This window comes from Lolium perenne, chromosome 6 (genome assembly GCF_019359855.2).
Source record: "Lolium perenne isolate Kyuss_39 chromosome 6, Kyuss_2.0, whole genome shotgun sequence".
Lineage (NCBI taxonomy): Eukaryota > Viridiplantae > Streptophyta > Magnoliopsida > Poales > Poaceae > Lolium > Lolium perenne.
The window spans coordinates 51275725-51300819 of NC_067249.2; the positions used below are offsets into that span (position 1 = coordinate 51275725).

General features: G+C 47.9%; 1 protein-coding gene across 1 annotated transcript; it reads left to right on the top strand.

Annotated features, from left to right (window-relative positions):
• The first annotated feature begins 697 nt into the window (after positions 1 to 697).
• LOC127310472 (uncharacterized) lies at positions 698 to 23697 on the top strand. Its single transcript, XM_071822139.1, has 5 exons — positions 698 to 1402; positions 1497 to 2315; positions 2382 to 3038; positions 3153 to 3966; positions 23681 to 23697. Exons 1-5 carry the CDS (start codon positions 698 to 700, stop codon positions 23695 to 23697), a joined length of 3012 nt encoding a protein of 1003 aa, XP_071678240.1.
• Positions 23698 to 25095: the final 1398 nt, after the last annotated feature.

A 25095-nucleotide genomic window follows, 5' to 3' on the forward strand; every position in this document is an offset into this window, starting at 1 on the left:
CATTAGGTACTTTTAGAATTTTGTTACATAATTATTTTAAGCATATAAATGTTATTTTCGAATTTTTTAATACGGTGAGAGCACTGGTGCCCATGATCCAATATAACTTTTCGCATGTCTGTTTGCTAACGCTCCATAACAAGGAAGAATACCATGTAAACGCTTCTACGCAATTTTTTTGATTTTTTTGGTTCAACCGAACTCTTCCACAATGAGTCACAAACTCCATTAACCATGGACTGTGTTATGACCGGCCTGGTCTACCGCCGGAGGGGGCCTATTGGCCCAACCGGCCAAGCTTAGTTAGGGGCTTAGCCCAGTTAGCAGATTAGGGTTTCGCGAGTTCTCTTATATATACAAGTTGTAATAGACTAAATCAATCAAGCAATAATAAGATATCATTATTGCCGACTCCCAGAGGAGTCGGCCTTCTCCCGTCCGCGCCTCCCAAACCCTAGCCGCCACCTTCCGCGACGGCGCCGCCTTCCTCCCTCTCGCTCTCAGCACTTCCACCCCTACAATCTACGCCCTCGCCCCGGTAGAACCCTAGTTTCTACCAATTTGGTATCAGAGACCTCTACGATCATGTCTTCGAGCCAGCCCACCGCCACCACCGCCGCCGCCTCCGAGACGCCGCCGGCCTCCTCCGCCGTCACAAGAATCGCCGCAGCCCTCCACGGCGCCGCGGCGCCCGGTGATGACGCCGGCGCCGCCCCTTCCTCGCAGCAAGAGCTGTCGACGGCCATCCGCGACCTCGCCACCGCCGTCCGTGGCATCCGCCCGTACCTCATCGCACGCAGGGGTGACTACGCCGGTCTGTCGCCACCCTCGCCGCATACCCGGCCGCGCCGATCGCCCTTCCCGGCCGTGGAGCGCCCGCTCCACCTCGGCCTCACCGCCGCCACCACCGTGGGCGTCCGGGCCGCCGGCCCCCAGTCCGGGCCCCGCCTCGCTGCCCCAGGGGGTGCCCATCCAGCGGGTCCAGTTCCCTCCATCGCCCTCCCGACTCCCGGCGTGGGTGACCGCGACGGAGCCCCCGCCGATCCACTCGGCCGCACCGGCTCCATCCCCCGTCTACACCACCGCCGGGGACCCCCCGCGCCCGTCCTTCCCGGACCCGCCGCTCGCCCGCTTCGCCGAGCCGTCCGCTGGTCGCACGGAGTATCCCGCCCAGGGCGCCACCGGCTTCGCTCCCCCACGCTACGCCAAGCTGGAATTTGCCACATACGACGGCGTCGAGGACCCCCTCAACTGGCTCAACCAGTGCGAGCAGTTCTTCCGGGGACAGCGTACCCTGGCTTCGGACCGGACGTGGCTCGCCTCGTACCACCTCCGCGGCGCCGCCCAGACGTGGTACTACTCCCTGGAGCAGGACGAGGGGTGGCATGCCTCCATGGGACCGGTTCCGTGAGCTCTGCCTTCTCCGCTTCGGCCCTCCAGTCCGCGGCAGCCGCTTGGCGGAACTTGGGCGTTTGGCGTTCACCACCACGGTGCAGGACTTCGCCGACCGCTTCCAGGCCCTCGCATGCCATGCGCCCGGCGTGACGGGCCAACAGCGTGCCGAGCTCTTCATTGGCGGCCTCCCAGACCATATCCGTGTGGATGTCGAGCTACAGGCTCCGCGGGACCTCCAGACGGCGATGCACTACGCGCGCGCTTATGAGCGTCGCGCCCAGGCGGTTCAGCAGACGCCCCTGGCTCGCGGCACCCGCGCCGCCCGACCTCCTCCTCCGACCGCGGCCGCCACCCGGCCCGCCCCACCTGGACCGACTGGCCCTGCCCCCGCAGCTACACGCACGTTCCGCCGCCTCACCCCGGCAGAGCAGCTCGAACGCCGCCGCCTGGGACTCTGCTTCAACTGCGATGACCCATACACGCCCGGTCACGTGTGCCCTCGCCTCTTTTACCTGGAGACCATTGACGTTGAGGAGGGCGACCCGATGACAGGGCCGGTTGCCGCGGCATCCGAGATGGCCGGGCCGACCGATGCAGCTGCCATGGCCTTCGTCGTGTCCCTCCACGCGCTCGCCGGCATCCGCCACGAGCGGACGATGCTGCTTCCGTTCACTATCCAGGACGAGCCTCTGGTGGCGCTACTGGACACGGGGTCTACGCATAATTTCCTTCCCGCCGCCACTATGCGCCGCCTCGCGCTACAGCCGACATGTTGGGATACCCTCCGCGTGACCGTGGCCAACGGTGACCGCCTCCACTGCCATGGGGTGGTCCAGCACGTTCCCCTTACCATCAGCGACGAGCACTTCGTCATCACGTGCGCCGGCATCGACTTGGGCTGCTTCGACTTCATCCTTGGCGTCGACTTTCTGCGGACGCTCGGACCCATCCTCTGGGACTTCGACGGCCTAACGATGACCTTCTAGCGCCAGGGACGCCACATTCGCTGGGAGGGTCTCGGGGGCACATCTCCCGCGCCGCAGCTCCAGCTAGTCTCTGGGGCCGACGACGCCGAGCACCCCCTCCTGACGCACCTCCTGCAGCAGCACGGCGACATCTTCGAGGAGCCGCAGGGCCTGCCGCCCCCACGAGCGTGTGACCATCGCATACACTTGCTCCCGGGGTCGGCGCCAGTGGCGGTGCGCCCATACCGCTACCCCCAGCTGCAGAAGGACGAGCTGGAGCGCCAGTGCGCGCTCATGTTGGCGGCGGGCATCATCAGGATCTCCACGTCCCCGTTCTCCGCGCCGGTGCTCTTGGTGCGCAAGTCAGATGGCACGTGGCGCTTCTGCATCGATTACCACGCCCTCAACGCCCTCACGCTCAAGGACAAGTTCCCGATCCCGGTGGTTGACGAGCTGTTTGACGAGCTCCACGGCGCGAGGTTCTTCACCAAGCTCGACCTCCGCTCAGGCTATCATCAGGTGCGCATGCACCCGGAGGACATCGCCAAGACGGCGTTCCGGACACACCATGGCCACTTCGAGTTCGTGGTGATGCCTTTCGGCCTCACCAACGCGCCCGCGACCTTCCAGGCCCTGATGAATGATGTCCTTCGCCCATACATACGTCGTTTTGTGCTGGTTTTTTTCGATGATATCTTGATCTACAGCGCATCATGGGCGGAGCACCTGCAGCATGTCGCCATCGTCTTCAACGAGCTTCGAGCGCATCGACTTCACCTCAAGCGCTCGAAGTGCTCGTTTGCGACGACCTCGGTGGCCTATCTCGGTCACGTCATCTCCGCCGACGGGGTGGCGATGGATGCGGACAAGGTGGCGGCGGTCGCCGCCTGGCCGACGCCGCGTTCACCACGCGCCCTCCGCGGGTTCCTGGGCCTCGCCGGCTACTACCGGAAGTTCATCCGGGATTTTGGCCTCATCGCCTCGCCGCTCACGCGCCTGCTGCGGCACGAGGCCTTCGCTTGGGACGACGAGGCTACCGCTGCCTTCGAGGCCCTCAAGGGGGCTCTGACGACGGGCCCCGTTCTCCAGATGCCGGACTTCGACAGGCCGTTCATCGTCGACTGCGACGCCTCCGGGGCGGGGTTCGGTGCCGTCCTTCACCAGGGTGACGGGCCGCTCGCCTACTTCAGCCGGCCGTTTGCTGCACGCCACCTCAAGCTTGCGGCGTACGAGCAGGAACTCATTGGCTTGGTTCAGGCCGTCCGCCACTGGCGCCCCTACCTATGGGGGCGCTCGTTCCGCGTATGTACGGACCACTACAGCCTTAAGTTCCTCTTGGACCAGCGGCTGTCGACGGTGCCCCAGCACCAGTGGATCAGCAAGCTGTTTGGCTTCGACTTCACGGTGGAGTATCGTTCGGGGCGCCTCAACACGGTGGCCGACGCCTTGTCCCGCCGCGACGCCGATCCCGACGCCACTGAGGGGGACTCGGACGGACGCCTGCTCTGCATCCGCTCGGGGCCCTCCTTCGTCCTCTTCGACCGCATCCGCCAGGCGACGGTGTCCGCGCCGGATGCCCAGCTTCTGCGGCAGCAGCTCGACGCGGGTGAGCTGGACGACCCTTGGCGCGTTGATGTCTACGCCCCCTCCTTTTCCTGTAGACAGTGTTGGGCCTCCAAGAGCAGAGGTTTGTAGAACAGCAGCAAGTTTTCCCTTAAGTGGATCACCCAAGGTTTATCGAATTCAGGGAGGAAGAGGTCAAAGATATCCCTCTCATGCAACCCTGCAACCACAAAGCAAGAAGTCTCTTGTGTCCCCAACACACCTAATAGGTGCACTAGTTCAGCGAAGAGATAGTGAAATACAGGTGGTATAAATAAGTAGTAGCAACGGCACCAGAAAGTGCTTTGCCTAGGACAGTAAACAAGCAGTAGTAACGCAGTAAAACAGTAAACAAGTAGCGATAGCAGTATTTAGGAACAAGGCCTAGGGATTACACTTTCACTAGTGGACACTCTCAACATTGATCACATAACAGAATAGATAAATGCATACTCTACACTCTTGTTGGATGATGAACACCATTGCGTAGGATTACACGAACCCTCAATGCCGAAGTTAACAAGCTCCACAATTCAATGTTCATATTTAAATAACCTTAGAGTGCATGAAAGATCAACACGACTAAACCAAGTACTAACGTAGCATGCACACTGTCACCTTCATGCTAAGAAAGGAGGCATAGATCACATCAATACTATCATAGCAATAGTTAACTTCATAATCTACAAGAGATCATAATCATAGCATACGCCAAGTACTAACACGGATGCACACACTGTCACCATTACACCGTGCAGGAGGAATAAAACTACTTTAATAACATCACTAGAGTAGCACATAGATAAATTGTGATACAAACACATTGCAATCATAAAGAGATATAAATAAGTACTTCACTATGCCATGCATAACAGTGAATAAGTATTCTGTGAAATATAGCCTAAGAGACCCACACGGTGCACACACTGTCACCTTTACACACGTGGGACAAGGAGTCTCCGGAGATCACATAAGTAAAATTCACTTGACTAGCATAACGACATCTAGATTACATCATATGAATCTCAATCATGTAAGGCAGCTCATGAGATTATTGTATTGAAGTACATAGGAGAGAGATGAACCACATAGCTACCGGTACAGCCCCGAGCCTCGATGGAGAACTACTCCCTCCTCATGGGAGACAGCAGCGGTGATGAAGATGGCGGTGGTGTCGATGGAGGAGCCTTCCGGGGGCACTTCCCCGTCCCAGCGGCGTGCCGGAACAGAGACTCCTGTCCCCCAGATCTTGGCTTCGCGATGGCGGCGGCTCTGGAAGGTTTCTCGTATCGTGGCTTTTTCATCTCGAAGTTTTAGGTCCAGGGGCTTTATATAGGCGAAGAGGCGGCGTCAGAAGGTCGAAGGGGCGCCGACACTATAGGGGGGCGCGGGCCCCCCCTGGCCGCGCCGGCCTAGGGTTTGGTGGGCCTGTGCCCCCTCTCTGGCGGTTCTCGTGTGTTCTGGATGCTTCCGGGCAAAATAGGAACCTGGGCGTTGATTTCGTCCAATTCCGAGAATATTTCGTTACTAGGATTTCTGAAACCAAAAACAGCTGAAACAAAGAATCGGCACTTCGGCATCTTGTTAATAGGTTAGTTCCAGAAAATGCACGAATATGACATAAAATGTGCATATAACATGTAGATATCATCAATAATGTGGCATGGAACATAAGAAATTATCGATACGTCGGAGACGTATCAGCATCCCCAAGCTTAGTTTCTGCTCGTCCCGAGCAGGTAAACGATAAACAAAGATAATTTCTGGAGTGACATGCCATCATAAACTTGATCATATTGTAAACATATGTAATGAATGCAGCAATCAAAACAATGGTAAATGACATGAGTAAACAAATGAATCACATAGCAAAGACTTTTCATGAATAGTACTTCGAGACAAGCATCAATAAGTCTTGCATAAGAGTTAACTCATAAAGCAATAGTTCATAGTAGAAGCATTGAAGCAACACAAAGGAAGATGAAGTTTCAGCAGTTGCTTTCAACTTATAACATGTATATCTCATGGATATTGTCAACATAGAGTAATATAATAATTGCAATATGCAAGTATGTAGGAATCAATGCACAGTTCACACAAATGTTTGCTTCTTGAGGTGGAGAGAGATAGGTGAACTGACTCAACAATAAAAGTAAAAGAATGGTCCTTCAAAGAGGAAAGCATCGATTGCTATATTTGTGCTAGAGCTTTGATTTTGAAAACAAGAAACAATTTTGTCAACGGTAGTAATAAAGCATATGTATCATGTAAATTATATCTTACAAGTTGCAAGCCTCATGCATAGTATACTAATAGTGCCCGCACCTTGTCCTAATTAGCTTGGACTACCGGATCATCGCAATACACATGTTTTAACCAAGTGTCACAATGGGGTACCTCCATGCCGCCTGTACAAAGGTCTAAGGAGAAAGCTCGCATTTTGGATTTCTCGCTTTTGATTATTCTCAACTTAGACATCCATACCGGGACAACATGGACAACAGATAATGGACTCCTCTTTAATGCATAAGCATGTAGCAACAATTAATTTTCTCATATGAGATTGAGGATATTGTCCAAAACTGAAACTTCCACCATGGATCATGGCTTTAGTTAGCGGCCCAATGTTCTTCTCTAACAATATGCATGCTCTAACCATAAGGTGGTAGATCGCCCTTACTTCAGACAAGACGAACATGCATAGCAACTCACATGATATTCAACAAAGAGTAGTTGATGGCGTCCCCAGTGAACATGGTTATCGCACAACGAGCAACTTAATAAGAGATAAAGTGCATAAGTACATATTCAATACCACAATAGTTTTTAAGCTATTTGTCCCATGAGCTATATATTGCAAAGGTGAATGATGGAATTTTAAAGGTAGCACTCAAGCAATTTACTTTGGAATGGCGGATAAATACCATGTAGTAGGTAGGTATGGTGGACACAAATGGCATAGTGGTTGGCTCAAGTATTTTGGATGCATGAGAAGTATTCCCTCTCGATACAAGGTTTAGGCTAGCAAGGTTATTTGAAACAAACACAAGGATGAACCGGTGCAGCAAAACTCACATAAAAGACATATTGTAAACATTATAAGACTCTACACCGTCTTCCTTGTTGTTCAAACTCTTTACTAGAAATTATCTAGACCTTAGAGAGACCAATTATGCAAACCAAATTTTAGCATGCTCTATGTATTTCTTCATTAATAAGTGCAAAGTATATGATGCAAGAGCTTAAACATGAGCACAACAATTGCCAAGTATCACATTATCCAAGACATTATAGCAATTACTACATGTATCATTTTCCAATTCCAACCATATAACAATTTAACGAAGAAGAAACTTCGCCATGAATACTATGAGTAAAACCTAAGGACATACTTGTCCATATGCAACAGCGGAGCGTGTCTCTCTCCCACACAAGGAATGCTAGGATCCATTTTATCCAAACAAAACAAAAACAAAAACAAACAGACGCTCCAAGCAAAGCACATAAGCTGTGATGGAATAAAAATATAGTTTCAGGGGAGGAACCTGATAATATTGTCGATGAAGAAGGGGATGCCTTGGGCATCCCCAAGCTTAGACGCTTGAGTCTTCTTAGAATATGCAGGGGTGAACCACCGGGGCATCCCCAAGCTTAGAGCTTTCACTCTCCTTGATCATATTGCATCATACTCCTCTCTTGATCCTTGAAAACTTTCTCCACACCAAACTCGAAACAACTCATTAGAGGGTTAGTGGACAATAAAAATTAACATGTTCAGAGGTGACACAATCATTCTTAACACTTCTGGACATTGCATAAAGCTACTGGACATTAATGGATCAAAGAAATTCATCCAACATAGCAAAAGAGGCAATGCGAAATAAAAGGCAGAATCTGTCAAAAACAGAACAGTTCGTATTGACGAATTTTATCGAGGCACCAGACTTGCTCAAATGAAAATGCTAAAATTGAATGAAAGTTGCGTACATATCTGAGGATCACTCACGTAAATTGGCATAATTTTATGAGTTACCTACAGAGAATTTTGCCCAGATTCGTGACAGCAAAGAAATCTGTTTCTGCGCAGTAATCCAAATCTAGTATCAACCTTGGTATCAAAGACTTTACTTGGCACAACAAAACACAAAACTAAGATAAGGAGAGGTTGCTACAGTAGTAAACAACTTCCAAGACTCAAATATAAAACAATGTACTGTAGCAAAATAATCACATGGGTTATCTCCCTAGAAGTTCTTTCTTTATAGCCATTAAGATGGGCTCAGCAGTTTTGATGATGCACTCGCAAGAAATAGTAGTTGTAGCAAAAGAGAGCATCAAGAGGCAAATTCAAAACACATTTAAGTCTAACATGCTTCCTATAAAAAGGAATCTTGTACACAAATAAATTCATGAAGAGCAAAGTAACAAGATCAGGAAGATAAAACAAGTGTAGTTTCAAAAATTTTAGCACATAGAGAGGTGTTTTAGTAACATGAAAATTTCTACAACCATATTTTCCTCTCTCATAATAACTTTCAGTAGCATCATGAGCAAACTCAACAATATAACTATCACATAAAGCATTCTTATCATGAGTCTCATGCATAAAATTATTACTACTCCCAACATAAGCATAATCAATCTTATTAATTGTAGTGGGAGCAAATTCAACAATGTAGCTATCATTATTATTCTCATCATCAAATATAGGAGGCATATTGTAATCATAATCAAATTTGTCCTCCATAACAGGCGGCACCAAAAGGCTACTATCATTATAATCATCATAAATAGGAGGCAAAGTATCATCAAAGTAAATTTTCTCCTCAATGTTTGGGGGACTAAAAAGATCATGCTCATCAAAACCAGCTTCCCCAAGCTTAGACTTATCCATAGTATTAGCAGTGATTGCGTTCATACTAATATGTTCCATGGGTTTTTTAATTTTCGGATCAACCCATCCATGTCTTAAATCATGAAATAAAGTAAGAAGCTCATTGTTGTCCATTATGCCTAACTAGTGTAAAACAAGAAACAAAAAGATGCAATTGCAGGATCTAAAGGAAATAGCTTCAAGCACACACACAATGGCGCCAGAAAAGTACTTTACCTGGAACCGGAGTATGAGTGCCTTTTACCTTTCCTCCCCGGCAACGGCGCCAGAAAATAGCTTGATGTCTACGCCCCCCTCCTTTTCCTGTAGACAGTGTTGGGCCTCCAAGAGCAGAGGTTTGTAGAACAGCAGCAAGTTTTCCCTTAAGTGGATCACCCAAGGTTTATCGAACTCAGGGAGGAAGAGGTCAAAGATATCCCTCTCATGCAACCCTGCAACCACAAAGCAAGAAGTCTCTTGTGTCCCCAACACACCTAATAGGTGCACTAGTTCGGCGAAGAGATAGTGAAATACAGGTGGTATAAATAAGTAGTAGCAACGGCACCAGAAAGTGCTTTGCCTAGGACAGTAAACAAGCAGTAGTAACGCAGTAAAACAGTAAACAAGCAGCGATAGCAGTATTTAGGAACAAGGCCTAGGGATTACACTTTCACTAGTGGACACTCTCAACATTGATCACATAATAGAATAGATAAATGCATACTCTACACTCTTGTTGGATGATGAACACCATTGCGTAGGATTACACGAACCCTCAATGCCGGAGTTAACAAGCTCCACAATTCAATGTTCATATTTAAATAACCTTAGAGTGCATGAAAGATCAACACGACTAAACCAAGTACTAATGTAGCATGCACACTGTCACCTTCATGCTAAGAAAGGAGGCATAGATCACATCAATACTATCATAGCAATAGTTAACTTCATAATCTACAAGAGATCATAATCATAGCATACGCCAAGTACTAACACGGATGCACACACTGTCACCATTACACCGTGCAGGAGGAATAAAACTACTTTAATAACATCACTAGAGTAGCACATAGATAAATTGTGATACAAACACATTGCAATCATAAAGAGATATAAATAAGTACTTCACTATGCCATGCATAACAGTGAATAAGTATTCTGTGAAATATAGCCTAAGAGACCCACACGGTGCACACACTGTCACCTTTACACACGTGGGACAAGGAGTCTCCGGAGATCACATAAGTAAAATTCACTTGACTAGCATAACGACATCTAGATTACAAGCATCATCATATGAATCTCAATCATGTAAGGCAGCTCATGAGATTATTGTATTGAAGTACATAGGAAAGAGATGAACCACATAGCTACCGGTACAGCCCCGAGCCTCGATGGAGAACTACTCCCTCCTCATGGGAGACAGCAGTGGTGATGAAGATGGCGGTGGTGTCGATGGAGGAGCCTTCCGGGGGCATGATACGTCCAAAACGTATCTACTTTCCCGAACACTTTTGCTATTGTTTTGCCTCTAATTTGTGTATTTTGGATACAACTAACACGGACTAACGCTGTTTTCAGCAGAACTGTTCTGGTGTCTCGTTTTTGTGCAGAAATCCAACTTTCGGGAAAATCCTCGGAATTTATGCAGAAGGCCCTATTTTCCCAGAAAACTGACGGAGCCAGAAGGACAACTCAGGTGGAGGCCTGAGGGCCCCACACCATAGGGCGGCGTGGCCCAGGGGGGGCTCGCGCGGCCATGTGGTGTGGCCCCCTCGGCCGGCCTCCGACGCCCTCCTTCGGACTATTTATCGGCCTCGACCTAAAAACGCACGGAGAGAAGTCGAAGTCGCCAGAAACCCTCCAGAACGCCGCCACATCGCGAAACTCCGTCGCGGGAGCCAGAAGTCTCCGTTCTGGCACTCCGCCGGGACGGGGAATTGGAGGAGATCATCGCCATCATCACCGCCAATGCCTCTACATCAACCAGCCATGTTTCCCCCATCCATGTGTGAGTAATTCTCCCGCTGTAGGCCGAAGGGGATGGTAGGGATTGGATGAGATTGGTCATGTAATAGCATAAGATTGTTAGGGCATAGTGCCTAGTGTCCGTAATGGGTACTTTGATGATATTGTTGCAACTTGTTATGCTTAATGCTTGTCACTAGGGCCCGAGTGCCATGATCTCAGATCTGAACATGTTATTGTTTCATCATGATATTCATTGTTTATTGATCTTACCTGCAAGTTGTATACACATGTCACTGTCCGGAACCAATGGCCCCGAAGTGACAGAAATCGGGACAACCGGAGGGAATGGTAGTGATGTGAGGATCACATGTGTTCACGGAGTGTTAATGCTTTGCTCCGGTACTCTATTAAAAGGAGTACCTTAATATCCAGTAGTTTCCCTTGAGGCCCGGCTGCCACCGGCTGGTAGGACAAAAGATGTTGTGCAAGTTTCTCATTGCGAGCACGCACGACTATATATGGAACACATGCCTATTGATTGCTTTGTACTTGGACACCGTTTTATTATCTGCAAATGCCCTACTATGATTGTTACATGAGTTTCTCTCATCCATGCAACGCCCGTTCATCCGTCCCCGTGCCTACAGTATTTTAATCCTGTTGTTTACTATAATCACTACTGCTGTCTGTGTTACTCTGCTGCTGTTATTTCACTACCTTATCGCTATAAAACTGTTACTATCGATAAACTCTTGCGAGCAAGTCTGTTCTGTGTGCAGCTGAATTGACAACTCCGCCGTTAAGGCTTCCAAGTGTTCTTTGTCTCCCCTTGTGTCGAATCAATAAATTGGGTTTTACTTCCCTCGAAGACTGCTAGATCTCCTATACTTGTGGGTCATCAAGACTATTTTCTCGGCGCCGTTGCCGGGGAGCATAGCTTTATTTGGAAGTTCACTTGGATTAATATTGTTCGCTGCAAATTCTCCATCATGGGTAAACCTCGCGATACTAAGGTCGCCATATTACCATCCACTACAAGAAAAGGTACAATTCTGAATACCTCCGCTACACTTGATTCACCATCTGTGATTGATAAACTTGTTTCACCGCCACATGCTTCACATGCGGGTACTTCTGCTGAATCTGAAAACTCTCATAATATTGATAATATTTCTGCTGTGCTTGATGATAGTGGTTCATTGGGATCTTTTCTAGATGCTACAATTGCTAGGTCTAGACAAATTGAAAATACTGAAACTCCTAATGCTACTACACCTGTTAATTCACCTGAACTTGATTATTTTAGTGATGATCCTGATGAAGATTATGTGGAGCTTAATGATGATTTTATTGAAAAATGCAATGCTACTACTGATGCAAGAAAAATTAAAAAGTTTCTTGCAGAACATGCTGTTAGATATAAACTGTCTCCTGATCCTAAGTTTGCCACATCTCCTATAAACATTAAGGATAAAGATTATGATTTTTCTCTTGATCTATCTCATATAGCTATTGTTGAGAAAACACCCTTTTGTGGTACTGAAAAAGAAAGTGCTGTTGAACACATGATTGAGTTATCTACTCTAAGTAGCTTGTTTTCTGATGATGTCAAGATGCGTACTTACTTTGTTGCTAAAATCTTTCCATTCTCATTAAAGGATGACGCTAAAACTTGGTATAATAGTTTGCCACCTAATTCTATTAAAAGTCCAAAAGAATTGCTTGATGTTTTCTTCGGTAAATACTTTCCTGCTAGTGCTCAACATATTGCTTTGCAGAGAATTTATAATTTTAACCAGGAAGATGGAGAGAAATTGCCTGAGGCTTGGGCGAGATTTTGCTCTCATATTAGAGCTCGGCCTGACCATGATTTGGAAAAGCATGATTTACTTGATATATTTTATAGTGGACTAACCATTGAGTCTAGGGCATACCTGGATAGTTGTGCTGGTTGTGTTTTCAGGAAAAGAACTCCAGACGACGCTGAAGAATTATTGGCTAAAATAGGTGTAACATCCCAAGTTTCAACAAAATGAACAAGAGAGATTTCAAGAATCCAAAAATTGGGGCAAACAAAAACTTTTTCTCATCATATAGGTCTATGCATATAGATCACCTTGTGAATTATTTTGAGTGTGCAATTGCCATGATGTTTGCTCATGTGTTCTCTCTCACTCTAAAACCCTAGCAATGATCACTTGATCACCCAAAGTCAAATAAAAAGAAAATAGAAAAGAAATAATAAAACCAACTTTACACACACATAAGGCCTATGCCATTTTTGCAAATACCTAACCTAGACCACTTTGGCTTGCACCATTGGTTGAAGATGGTTACTAAACACTTTTAAATACTTTTGGAAGTGAAGAAACTCAACTCAAACCAAAATCAAATTCAATTCCAACATACATGCAATATGGTCACTTGTGCCATTTTTAGTCTGATGGCCACTTTGAGCCCCTGGTTCTCTTCTTTCCACTTCTAAACTTTGTCAAACCTTTTCACCTCATCCAAGACAACATCAAGCACTACAACTTTTCCCAAAACCACCCCCTCAAATTCATCACCAATTTCAAATGGGAAGCAAGCAAAGTTGGAACTTTCTCACAAAAACAAGATCATATGCAAAATGTGATTTTGCATATCAATTCCATTTTGACCACCACCACCACCAAAATGCTCCACTTGATATTGGAATACAACCCACCAAAAAGAATTTCAAATTTCGAAAATAATTTTCTTGCGGGCATTCTGTCGAACACATTGCAGGCAGGGTATTAACTTAAGCCCATACCTCATTTTTCTACTTGGACTTGGTCCAATCTTGCTCTCTCTGCACCCTGGAGCTTCCCTCTCACTTCACCACACCATCACCACCACTTGCACTGACCAAGGTTTGGATTAAACAACCTCAAGCATGCCATGCCGTGGCATGGCATGGCCTCATCGTGCCATCCTCTCACCTGGTCATCTCCAGCATGCCACACCGTGTCAAACGTCTCCCTCTCACCTCCCCGGACGAGCTCATGCCAGCCCTTGACCAAGATCGAGTTCACACGCGTCAAGCACACGCGCGCCTGTGGACGCCAGGACTCGCCCATGCCACGCCGCAGCGCGCATGGCGCTCACCTGGACGCCCGCAGCGTGACGAAGCCCCGCGCCCGCGTCACCTCCGCACTCCCTCTCAACGCCAGTAGACGCGCGACGGCACACTGCACCGCCTGGACACGGCCACTTGCCCGCGGGAACGCCGCAGACGACGACCGCGTCCACGCCCTCCCGCCATGACCTGCAAGCTTCCCGTCAAGCTCACCGCCGCTGTAGTGCCTCGTTTTCCTCACAATCAAGCGCGTCAGCACCGCATGGACGTCGCCAACACTCCGCGCCCATCACTTGGCTCTTCGCGGCCCTGGACCGACGGCGGCCATGGCGAACCAAGCCGGGCGCCTCAGCCACCTCTCGCCGCTATAAAAGGAGCACTCCTCCGTCCAAACTGAGCACGCCAATCTCTTCCCCACCTCACCAGAGTTCTCCTCGCCGCCTCAATTTCACCAGATAGCCACCACACCGCTGCAATTGCTAGCTCGTTGCCGCCGCCCGTAGCCGAAGCTCGCCGGAGAAGGAGGCCGCCCCAGGACGCGCCGCTGCTTCCAGGCGCCTCCCCATCATCGACAACGACGCGGCGCACCCCTCCGACGACCGCCGGAGCTCCGACGACGGCTCCGACCCCCTGCTGCCGCCGCGCTCGCCACTGCCTCTCGCCGTCGACGACGACAACCTCCAGCCGTTAGATCATCGCCTGATCCAACGTCTCTCCTTCCCCGTACCGGTTCGGTAAGTTAGTTCCGCTGACGTGTGGGTCCCGCCGTCAGACGGCCTGCTCGCGCTGGACGCGAAGTGGGCCGGCCCAACTCTTTTTCCCGCGCGAGCCCACCAATTCAAATTCGAATTTCCAGAGTTTATGAAATATACAATCTGATGCAAACTTTGAAATTCAATTGTGACAAATCTACTTGGCCAAATTTTACAAACTTTATATTTTTGGAAACCTTATGAAATGGTCTACACTTTGCCACTGACTAGAACCCTAGATCTTTTGTAGAAATGAAATGACAAAATAAACAAGGCAGGGACTTTTCTGCCTTATAATAATTCTTAAAAATCAACCATAAATGCTTTTCAGTAAATTCCACCTCCAATAATTCAATTTTCACTTATACTAATTGTTTCTACAAGAAAATGCTATGCTTACTTTGAATGATCAGGGTTTAGTTGTTTTAAATGCCTTTATGGCTATTTTTCTAGTCAAAGATATTGTCCAAAACTATTACTAAATCTTATGTGGGATTTTCCCTCATTTAAATCTTGTCACCACAATTTCCAAATGAAGTGGAGACTCTGGTTATTTAGGTCCCATAGGAATTGTGGTGATATTAAATCTTTGTTATGCTAGAATTAAATAGTATGAGGTGCTCACCTCATTTAAATCTTTTTCTCCAAATGCTAAGTGTGAAGAGGTTGACTTGGGTCAACCTAGGTCACACATTATGCATAAGAGAAATTAAATCTTAATAAGATAAGGAGAGGAAATTATTTCTCTAATTAATTCAAAGTAACATTTAAGTTAGTATGAGAGGAAATTATTTTTCTTAAATAATAAGAAAAACACATCCACCAACTTAATAGTAAATAGTGATGCTAGTTTAAATGTGTGAACCATGCTTGTGCATTAGTTTAGTAGATTAGTTTGGTGTGATGATTGTGTACCCCGTATTCGTATTTTAGACGCTAGTACCGAGGAGTACCAGGAGGAGGAGGAGGTCTACTTCCAGGAAGAAGAAGACCACTTTGACCAGTTTTCCAACCAAGGCAAGATAATACTCTTGCAAAGTGCAAAGCTCACCTTGAGCAAGGCATTGCCCCATTTATTTCATGCTTATGATCCCATTTCCCAGTTTTTACTTTACAAGCTTTAATTACTTTTGTTTTATCAAAGTACTTTGTGATTTATATTCTACTAGATTAGTATGGAGTTAGTACAAGAGTATCAAACTTAGCCTAGAAGCAAATACTTAGCACCCTCACACATAGTGGCTAGTGCTAATTCTAAATGACTACTCTAGATGGGAACATGTGTTGGTGAAATGATGATGGTGAAAACCTTGGAATGATTAGTCATTTCCATTGAAAGATTTTGAAGGTGAATATGACACTGAAGTTGACTTGGTGACTTTGGCTAAAAACTGATGATTGATTGGATGCGATACCATTCCAATTTTTGAGTACCCCCACAATACCTGATTATGGGTAGGGCTTAGCTGGAAATTTATGTGTCTTAGTATGGGTTCCCTCTAAACAAGCGTCATCGGGGTTATGCCGAAAGCTGCCTCTACAACAAAAGAGATGATATGATATGACGTGAATATGAGGTGAATGTCCGGCCCAAGCCCCGTGCGCTCCCGGTTAACAGTTGGTTTTCACCGGGAGGCCAAGCTCATGGGGAGAGGTGCCTATACTAGGGTGTGTAAGTGAAAGGTTAACGGTTGATGATCCGCGTACTGAGTTACGATTATTCAGGGTTTTACCCCTGACGGATGTAATCAAATGTTGTGGCACAAGTGTGCGACCTCTGCAGAGTGTAGAACTATTCGAATAGCCGCGTCCGCGGATATGGACAATTGGAAAGGCCATTCTGTTTCCGTCATCAGAATTTATATGTTTTTGAACTTAAATTTGAAAGGTGACTTTGACTTTGAATCACAACAGAGTTGTGGGAATGACACTAATGTTCCCACTTGAGTTAGTTAGCACTTGAGGAGTTGTTTACAAAAGTGTTTATGAAATAAAATTGGCTTTATGCAAATAAACTTAGAGCTTAGAACACCTTTATGACAATGCTAGTACTTACTTTAGTATTAGTTTGCGAGTACTTAAAGTACTCACGGCTTTGTCCCTGGCTATTCAAATGGCCAGAATATGAAGCCGAGCAGCAGTACGAGGAGGACGATCAGCAGGACGTCTACCACAACTAGGAGCTTCTAACGTCAAGCGTTGGCCTGTGGACTAGAGAGTCCTTGTATCTTACGCTTCCGCTATGAACTTGTGTTTGTTCGTTGATCAATAGATCAACTATTTGTGTAATATGGATCATGTGATTCCAAGTTGTAAGACCTTATGGTTTGTAATGAATGATGACTGTGATACTTAACTATTATGCCTCGCAACAACAATTTCCTGGGATTGCGATGTATGACATAATAGGCATCCGGACTTAAAAATCCGGGTGTTGACAAGTTGGTATCAGAGCCATTGTTTGACCTTAGGAGACCCTAGTTAGAAATGGACGTTCTGAAAAATTGAGTTTCAAAAAGAAATGAAGTATTTCTAAAAATTTTAATCTTTGTCTTCTCCTTGAGCTCTTTGGAAAAACAAGAAGTCATGCTCTTCCTTAGAAATATAACTAAAATTTTGCCACACTTGTTCACTTCTCTAACTTAATCCTTTACTTCACTTTCAGATGGAGCCCGTGAACACGAAGTTTTACCAGCTTGGGAACGGGGGTAGCTTGATCTTCGAGCACGACCTCAACGCCCTGTCCGACCACCTGGGTCGCCCGCACCCCGAGTTCCACGGTTCGCAGATCGCGAACCAGCCAGGAGGCGAGCTGCAGTGGATCATCACCGCTGACTTGAGGGGCAAGATGGAGCCTCCCACTTCTGAGAGGATCCTCTTCTCCTTCATGGAGAGCAACTGGCTGGACGGACTTGCTCGCGGCCTTCAGGAGGGACTCGCACGCTTGTGCGGGATGAGCGGGGAGGCACTCCAGCACCCTCGCTTTTCTCACCTTGCGAGGCGTAACTCCGCTGGAGAACCCATGGACATGTCATCGCACCCGCAGCTGAAGCACCACGTGGAGCATCTCGACTTCATGCTGTACCACACTCAGCAGGATCTCGACCACTCCCGTGAGTACGCCAACCAGACTCACGCCCGCATCATCGAGCAGGGCGACTGCATCAAGATGCTCGCCAAGGACCGCAGGACTCTCCGCCAGCAGCGCGCAAAGAAGGATGCCACTATCGACCGCCTCCGCGCGAAGATCGCAGCACTTGAGGCCACTGTCAAGGCCCAAGAAGAGCAGATGAAGAAGATGGAGGAAGATGGAGAAGACATTCAGGGAGGAAGCAACTACCTGAGTGACGACGACGACTTCGAGGAGGATGAGAACACCGAGGGGGAAGACTACGACTTCCTGGACGACGAGGATGATGACCACACCCCCATCGATGTTGACCAGGAGGAGGAGTAGTTCACTTATGCACTATCGTAGGTGTGAGTTGTATCCCGCCCCATGTATCGTAGTTTGGAGAAGAAGGGTTCTTAAAACCCTTAGTGTGTTAGCTTGTAATGTGTGTTGTTTGCTATGAAAGAATGTATGTTTGTGTCATCATGAAAAGACTTCAAGTTTTAAACTTGTGAACTCAACCACAAAACAAGCCATAGAAATTTCCCTCTTTTCTCATGATCAATCTCAATACTCAGATGGCCCCTCCAACTCGCAACACGAACCAAGATGCTATGATGCAGATGTTGCAAGTTATGCTGGAAGATAGAGAAGCAGAAAGAGCTGAAAGGCAAGCCAACATTGCAGCACTCCAACAGCTTGTCAACAACAATCAAGGCCACCATGATCATCCAGGATCTAAGCTCAAGAACTTCCAGAATACCAACCCGCCAGTTTTCAGCAAGACTGAGGAACCACTTGATGCAGATGATTGGCTCCAAACTATGGAGAACAATCTAGAAGTAGCTGGAGTGGAAGAGAATGAGAAAGTGCTGTTTGCCACGCACTACTTAGCAGGACCCGCAAGAGCTTGGTGGACAAGCACCCGTTCCATGAACGCGGGACAGTTCATGACTTGGACTGATTTCAAGCTCAAGTTCAGCAAGTACCATGTACCCCCGGGTCTGATAAAGAAGATGAGAGATGAATTCCGTGAACTGAAGCAAGGCCGGATGTCCGTGGTGGAATACCGCGACAAGTTTCTCACACTGTCAAGGTACGCCCCGGATGAGACCGACACTACTGAGAAGAGGAAGGAAAGGTTCCTGAATGGACTGCATGATGAGATGCAGACTGTGTTGATCAACATCCCCTTTGCCGACCTCGAAGCCCTCGTTGACTCCGCCATCCAGATGGAAGGCAAACTGCACCAAGCCAGCGAGAACCGCAAGCGCCGCATGATGAATCAGAGTGGGCCCAGCAATGCCCCAAGGTACCGCCCCAACTCAGGCGGAGGTTTCAGAACCAACAAGCCCAATGCACAGATGTCACGTCCGGTTTATCAGAACCGGAGTGGAGGAAACCCCAGGCCAGGAGGCCACCACAACAACAGCAACTACAACACCAACAACAACTTCAACCGCGCTCCGCCAAGAGCCCCCAACAACAACAATAGCAACAACAACTCCAACACCGCACCAAGGACCGGGAGCAATGCCATCCCCGTCGCGAACAAGCAGGACAAGACCACCATCACTTGCTATGAGTGTGGTGTAGTGGGGCATTACTCCAATGAGTGTCCCAAGAGGCTCGCCAAGCTCGCAGGCAACCCCGCACCACCAGCTCAGCAGCAACGCCGTGTCTCCACCGGCAAGAAGTTCGCCCCCAACAACCCGAACAACCGCGGAGGTCGCCTCTACCACATGAATGCCGAGGAAGCCCAGAAGCACTCGACGTGGTGCTGGGTATGTTCTCTGTTAACTCAATACCAGCAAGAGTGTTGTTTGATTCTGGAGCATCGCATTCGTTTGTTACAGAAGATTTTGTATGCACTAGTAAGATTCAACCAGTCAGCTTGAAACATGTCATGGTAGTTCAAATACCTGGATCAACAACTAAAGCTAGAAAATTTTGCAAAGATGTACCCATCGTAATCCATGAAATAGACTTTTATGCAAACTTGATTGTTCTGGGAACAAAAGGATTGGAAGTAGTCCTGGGTATGGACTGGATGGCGAAACATCATGGATTGATAGACTGCGCCAAGAAGGCCATCACCATGACAAGTAGCACCGGAATAATAATAGAACACTTATCTGAAAAACTACCCGTAAAATTTACCCGCAATCAAAGTGTAGCAAAGCCAACTCTGGATCAAATCGTGGTCGTTTGTCGATACCCCGATGTGTTTCCGGATGATCTACCCGTATGCCCCGGACCGGGATATCGAAGTTTATCATCGAGTTAATCCCTGAACAGGACCCATAGCCCAGAGAGCCTACAAAGCATGAACCCGCAGAACTGATAGAACCGAAGAAGCAAATCGGATGATATGCTGTACAAAGGTCTGATTCGACCAAGTGCGTCGCCTTGGAGATCACCAGCTTTGTTTGTGGATAAAAAGGACGGTGCCACTGCTTTGGTTACGGATTATCGTAAGCTTAACGATGTCACCATCAAGAACAAATATCCCTTGCCAAAGATAGAAGATCTGTTTGACCAGCTAACCGTGCCCAAGTTTTCTCAAAGATTGATCTCGAGGACAGGTTACCATCAACTAAAGATTCGAGCAACGTATATTCCAAAGACTGCCTTTACCACCAGATATGGATGTATGAGTACAATGTCATGTCCTTTGACTGACCAATGCCCCCGCTTATTTCATGAACCTCATGAATAAGATCTTTATGGAATTCCTGGATAAGTTTGTCGTTGTCTTCATCGACGACATCCTTATCTACTCCAAATCAGAAGAAGAACATGAGCAACATTTGGAAGTGGTTCTAGAAACCCTTAGGCAACATCAGTTGTACGCCAAGTTTAGCAAATGTGAGTTTTGGTTAAGAGAAGTGGGATTCCTGGGACACATCTTGTCCGCAGGAGGAATTGCTGTAGATCCCGCAAAAATCAAAACTGTTGAGGAATGGAAGGCCCCAACCACCCAGACGGAAGTCCGAGCATTTCTAGGATTGGCGGGATATTACCGCCGATTCGTTGAAGGATTTTCAAGCATCGCAAGGCCAATGACTCAACTGCTGAAGAAGGACCGGAAATTTGACTGGAATGACAAATGTGAAGAAAGCTTTCAGCTACTCAAGCTCAGATTAACCACAGCCCCAATTTTGATCATGCCCGATGTCACCAAGCCATTTGATGTCTATTGTGATGCATCCAAGACTGGACTTGGATGTGTGTTGATGCAAGAAGGCAAAGTGATATCTTACCTATCAAGGCAACTGAAGCAACATGAACAGAACTATCCAACCCATGACTTGGAGTTAGCAGCCGTAGTGTTAGCCCTGAAGGTTTGGCGTCATTACCTTATGGGTAATCGATGCGAGATATATTCAGATCACAAGAGCCTGAAGTACATTTTCACCCAGAAAGAGCTGAACATGAGACAGCGCAGATGGATAGAACTAATCAAGGATTACGACATGGAAATTCACTACCACCCCGGCAAGGCCAATGTGGTAGCGGATGCCTTGAGCAGACTGCCGTGTCAGTTAAACTCCATGATCGCAATAGAGCAACCAAGCCTGTACCAAGAGTTTGAACAATTCAGACTAGAGCTAGTGAGCGAAGGATTCCTCGCCAGCATTGAACTCCAACCCACTTTGATGAGCCAGATAAAGGAAGCCCAGAAGGGAAATGCCAGCATTGACGGAATAAAGAGTCAAATAGCTGCGGGGAAAGGCACCAGGATTCACCATAGACGGCCGGAGTTCTTTGGTACAAAGAACGTCTCTGCGTACCATCGGACTCTGACTTGAAGCAAGTCATTCTGCAAGAAGCCCATGACACCCTTTACTCAATCCACCCTGGAGGTACCAAGATGTACCAAGACCTGAAGGAACAATTCTGGTGGCACGGAATGAAGCGAGAGATAGGAAGCTACATCGCCAAGTGTGATATCTGTCAGCGAGTCAAAGCAGAACATCAACGACCCGCAGGACTGTTGCAACCTTTACAGATTCCAGAGTGGAAATGGGATTCTGTCGGTATGGACTTTATCACAGGATTGCCCAAATCTAGCCGAGGAAATGACTCCATTTGGGTAGTCATTGATAGGTTGACCAAGGTTGCACATTTCATCCCTGTCAAGACCACATACCAAGGCCCAAAGCTAGCTGAGTTATACATATCCAGAATAGTCAGCCTGCACGGAACCCCGAAGTCAATTGTGTCGATAGAGGATCACAATTCACCTCAAGATTCTCGCAGAAAGTACATGAAGGACTAGGAACCCGTCTGAATTTCAAAGACAAAGATACCACCCACGTGATCGACGGACAGACTGAGAGAGTCAACCAGATCCTAGAAGATATGTTGAGAGCCTGTGTGCTAGAGTACGGATCCAAATGGGAAGACTGCCTACCATATGCAGAATTCTCCTACAACAATAGCTATCAAGCCAGCTTACAGATGGCCCCCTTTGAAGCCCTGTACGGAAGGAAATGCCGTACCCCTCTGAACTGGTCGGAAGTCGGAGATAGTCAAGTCTTCGGCCCCGATGTTCTCCGCGAAGCCGAAGAGAAGGTGCACAAGATCCGTGAGTACCTCAAGACCGCCCAATCCAGACAGAAGAGCTACGCCGACAAGAGACGCCGAGAGATGACATTCGAAATCGGAGATTTTGTGTATCTCAAAGTCTCACCCCTCAAAGGAATGCAGAGATTCCAACTTAAAGGAAAGCTCGCCCCCAGATATGTCGGACCATTCAAGATTCTGGATCGCCGAGGAGAAGTCTCATATCAGTTGGAACTGCCAGAAGAGATGTCCGCCGTACACAATGTGTTTCACATCTCACTGCTTCGGAAGTGTCTAGAAGTACCTGAGAAGACCGAAGTATTCAAGAACATCGACCACAGAGCCATTGATATCAACAAGGACCTAACCTATCGCGAAGTGCCTATTCGCATCCTTGAAGAAGCATTCAGGACCACCCGCACTAGAAGTATCAAGTTCCTGAAAATACAATGGAGTAATCACACCGAAGAAGAAGCAACCTGGGAACGCGAGGAAGATATGAAGAAGGAATACCCAAATCTCTTTAGTACCTAGTTTTCTCTAGATCTCGGGACGAGATCTTTTGTAAGGGGGAAGGGTTTGTAACATCCCAAGTTTCAACAAAATGAACAAGAGAGATTTCAAGAATCCAAAAATTGGGGCAAACAAAAACTTTTTCTCATCATATAGGTCTATGCATATAGATCACCTTGTGAATTATTTTGAGTGTGCAATTGCCATGATGTTTGCTCATGTGTTCTCTCTCACTCTAAAACCCTAGCAATGATCACTTGATCACCCAAAGTCAAATAAAAAGAAAATAGAAAAGAAATAATAAAACCAACTTTACACACACATAAGGCCTATGCCATTTTTGCAAATACCTAACCTAGACCACTTTGGCTTGCACCATTGGTTGAAGATGGTTACTAAACACTTTTAAATACTTTTGGAAGTGAAGAAACTCAACTCAAACCAAAATCAAATTCAATTCCAACATACATGCAATATGGTCACTTGTGCCATTTTTAGTCTGATGGCCACTTTGAGCCCCTGGTTCTCTTCTTTCCACTTCTAAACTTTGTCAAACCTTTTCACCTCATCCAAGACAACATCAAGCACTACAACTTTTCCCAAAACCACCCCCTCAAATTCATCACCAATTTCAAATGGGAAGCAAGCAAAGTTGGAACTTTCTCACAAAAACAAGATCATATGCAAAATGTGATTTTGCATATCAATTCCATTTTGACCACCACCACCACCAAAATGCTCCACTTGATATTGGAATACAACCCACCAAAAAGAATTTCAAATTTCGAAAATAATTTTCTTGCGGGCATTCTGTCGAACACATTGCAGGCAGGGTATTAACTTAAGCCCATACCTCATTTTTCTACTTGGACTTGGTCCAATCTTGCTCTCTCTGCACCCTGGAGCTTCCCTCTCACTTCACCACACCATCACCACCACTTGCACTGACCAAGGTTTGGATTAAACAACCTCAAGCATGCCATGCCGTGGCATGGCATGGCCTCATCGTGCCATCCTCTCACCTGGTCATCTCCAGCATGCCACACCGTGTCAAACGTCTCCCTCTCACCTCCCTGGACGAGCTCATGCCAGCCCTTGACCAAGATCGAGTTCACACGCGTCAGCACACGCGCGCCCAGGGACGCCCAGGACTCGCCCATGCCGCGCCAGAGCGCGCATGGCGCTCACCCTGGACGCCCAGAGCGTGACGAAGCCCCGCGCCCCTGCGTCACCTCCGCACTCCCTCTCAACGCCAGTAGACGCGCGACGGCACACTGCACCGCCTGGACACGGCCACTTGCCCGCGGGAACGCCGCAGACGACGACCGCGTCCACGCCCTCCCGCCATGACCTGCAAGCTTCCCGTCAAGCTCACCGCCGCTGTAGTGCCTCGTTTTCCTCACAATCAAGCGCGTCAGCACCGCATGGACGTCGCCAACACTCCGCGCCCATCACTTGGCTCTTCGCGGCCCTGGACCGACGGCGGCCATGGCGAACCAAGCCGGGCGCCTCAGCCACCTCTCGCCGCTATAAAAGGAGCACTCCTCCGTCCAAACTGAGCACGCCAATCTCTTCCCCACCTCACCAGAGTTCTCCTCGCCGCCTCAATTTCACCAGATAGCCACCACACCGCTGCAATTGCTAGCTCGTTGCCGCCGCCCGTAGCCGAAGCTCGCCGGAGAAGGAGGCCGCCCCAGGACGCGCGCCGCTGCTTTCCAGCGCCTCCCCATCATCGACAACGACGCGGCGCACCCCTCCGACGACCGCCGGAGCTCCGACGACGGCTCCGACCCCCTGCTGCCGCCGCGCTCGCCACTGCCTCTCGCCGTCGACGACGACAACCTCCAGCCGTTAGATCATCGCCTGATCCAACGTCTCTCCTTCCCCGTACCGGTTCGGTAAGTTAGTTCCGCTGACGTGTGGGTCCCGCCGTCAGACGGCCTGCTCGCGCTGGACGCGAAGTGGGCCGGCCCAACTCTTTTTCCCGCGCGAGCCCACCAATTCAAATTCGAATTTCCAGAGTTTATGAAATATACAATCTGATGCAAACTTTGAAATTCAATTGTGACAAATCTACTTGGCCAAATTTTACAAACTTTATATTTTTGGAAACCTTATGAAATGGTCTACACTTTGCCACTGACTAGAACCCTAGATCTTTTGTAGAAATGAAATGACAAAATAAACAAGGCAGGGACTTTTCTGCCTTATAATAATTCTTAAAAATCAACCATAAATGCTTT

What these genes read in the sequence shown, in the direction of transcription:
- LOC127310472 (XM_071822139.1), top strand. Translation starts at nt 698, where the DNA reads ATGACGCCGGCGCCGCCCCTTCCTCGCAGCAAGAGCTGTCGACGGCCA. An exon ending in GCTTCGACTTCATCCTTGGC is followed by an intron (nt 2,316 to 2,381) that starts GTCGACTTTCTG and finishes ATGACCTTCTAG; the next exon opens with CGCCAGGGACGCCACATTCG. An exon ending in ACATACGTCGTTTTGTGCTG is followed by an intron (nt 3,039 to 3,152) that starts GTTTTTTTCGAT and finishes AAGCGCTCGAAG; the next exon opens with TGCTCGTTTGCGACGACCTC.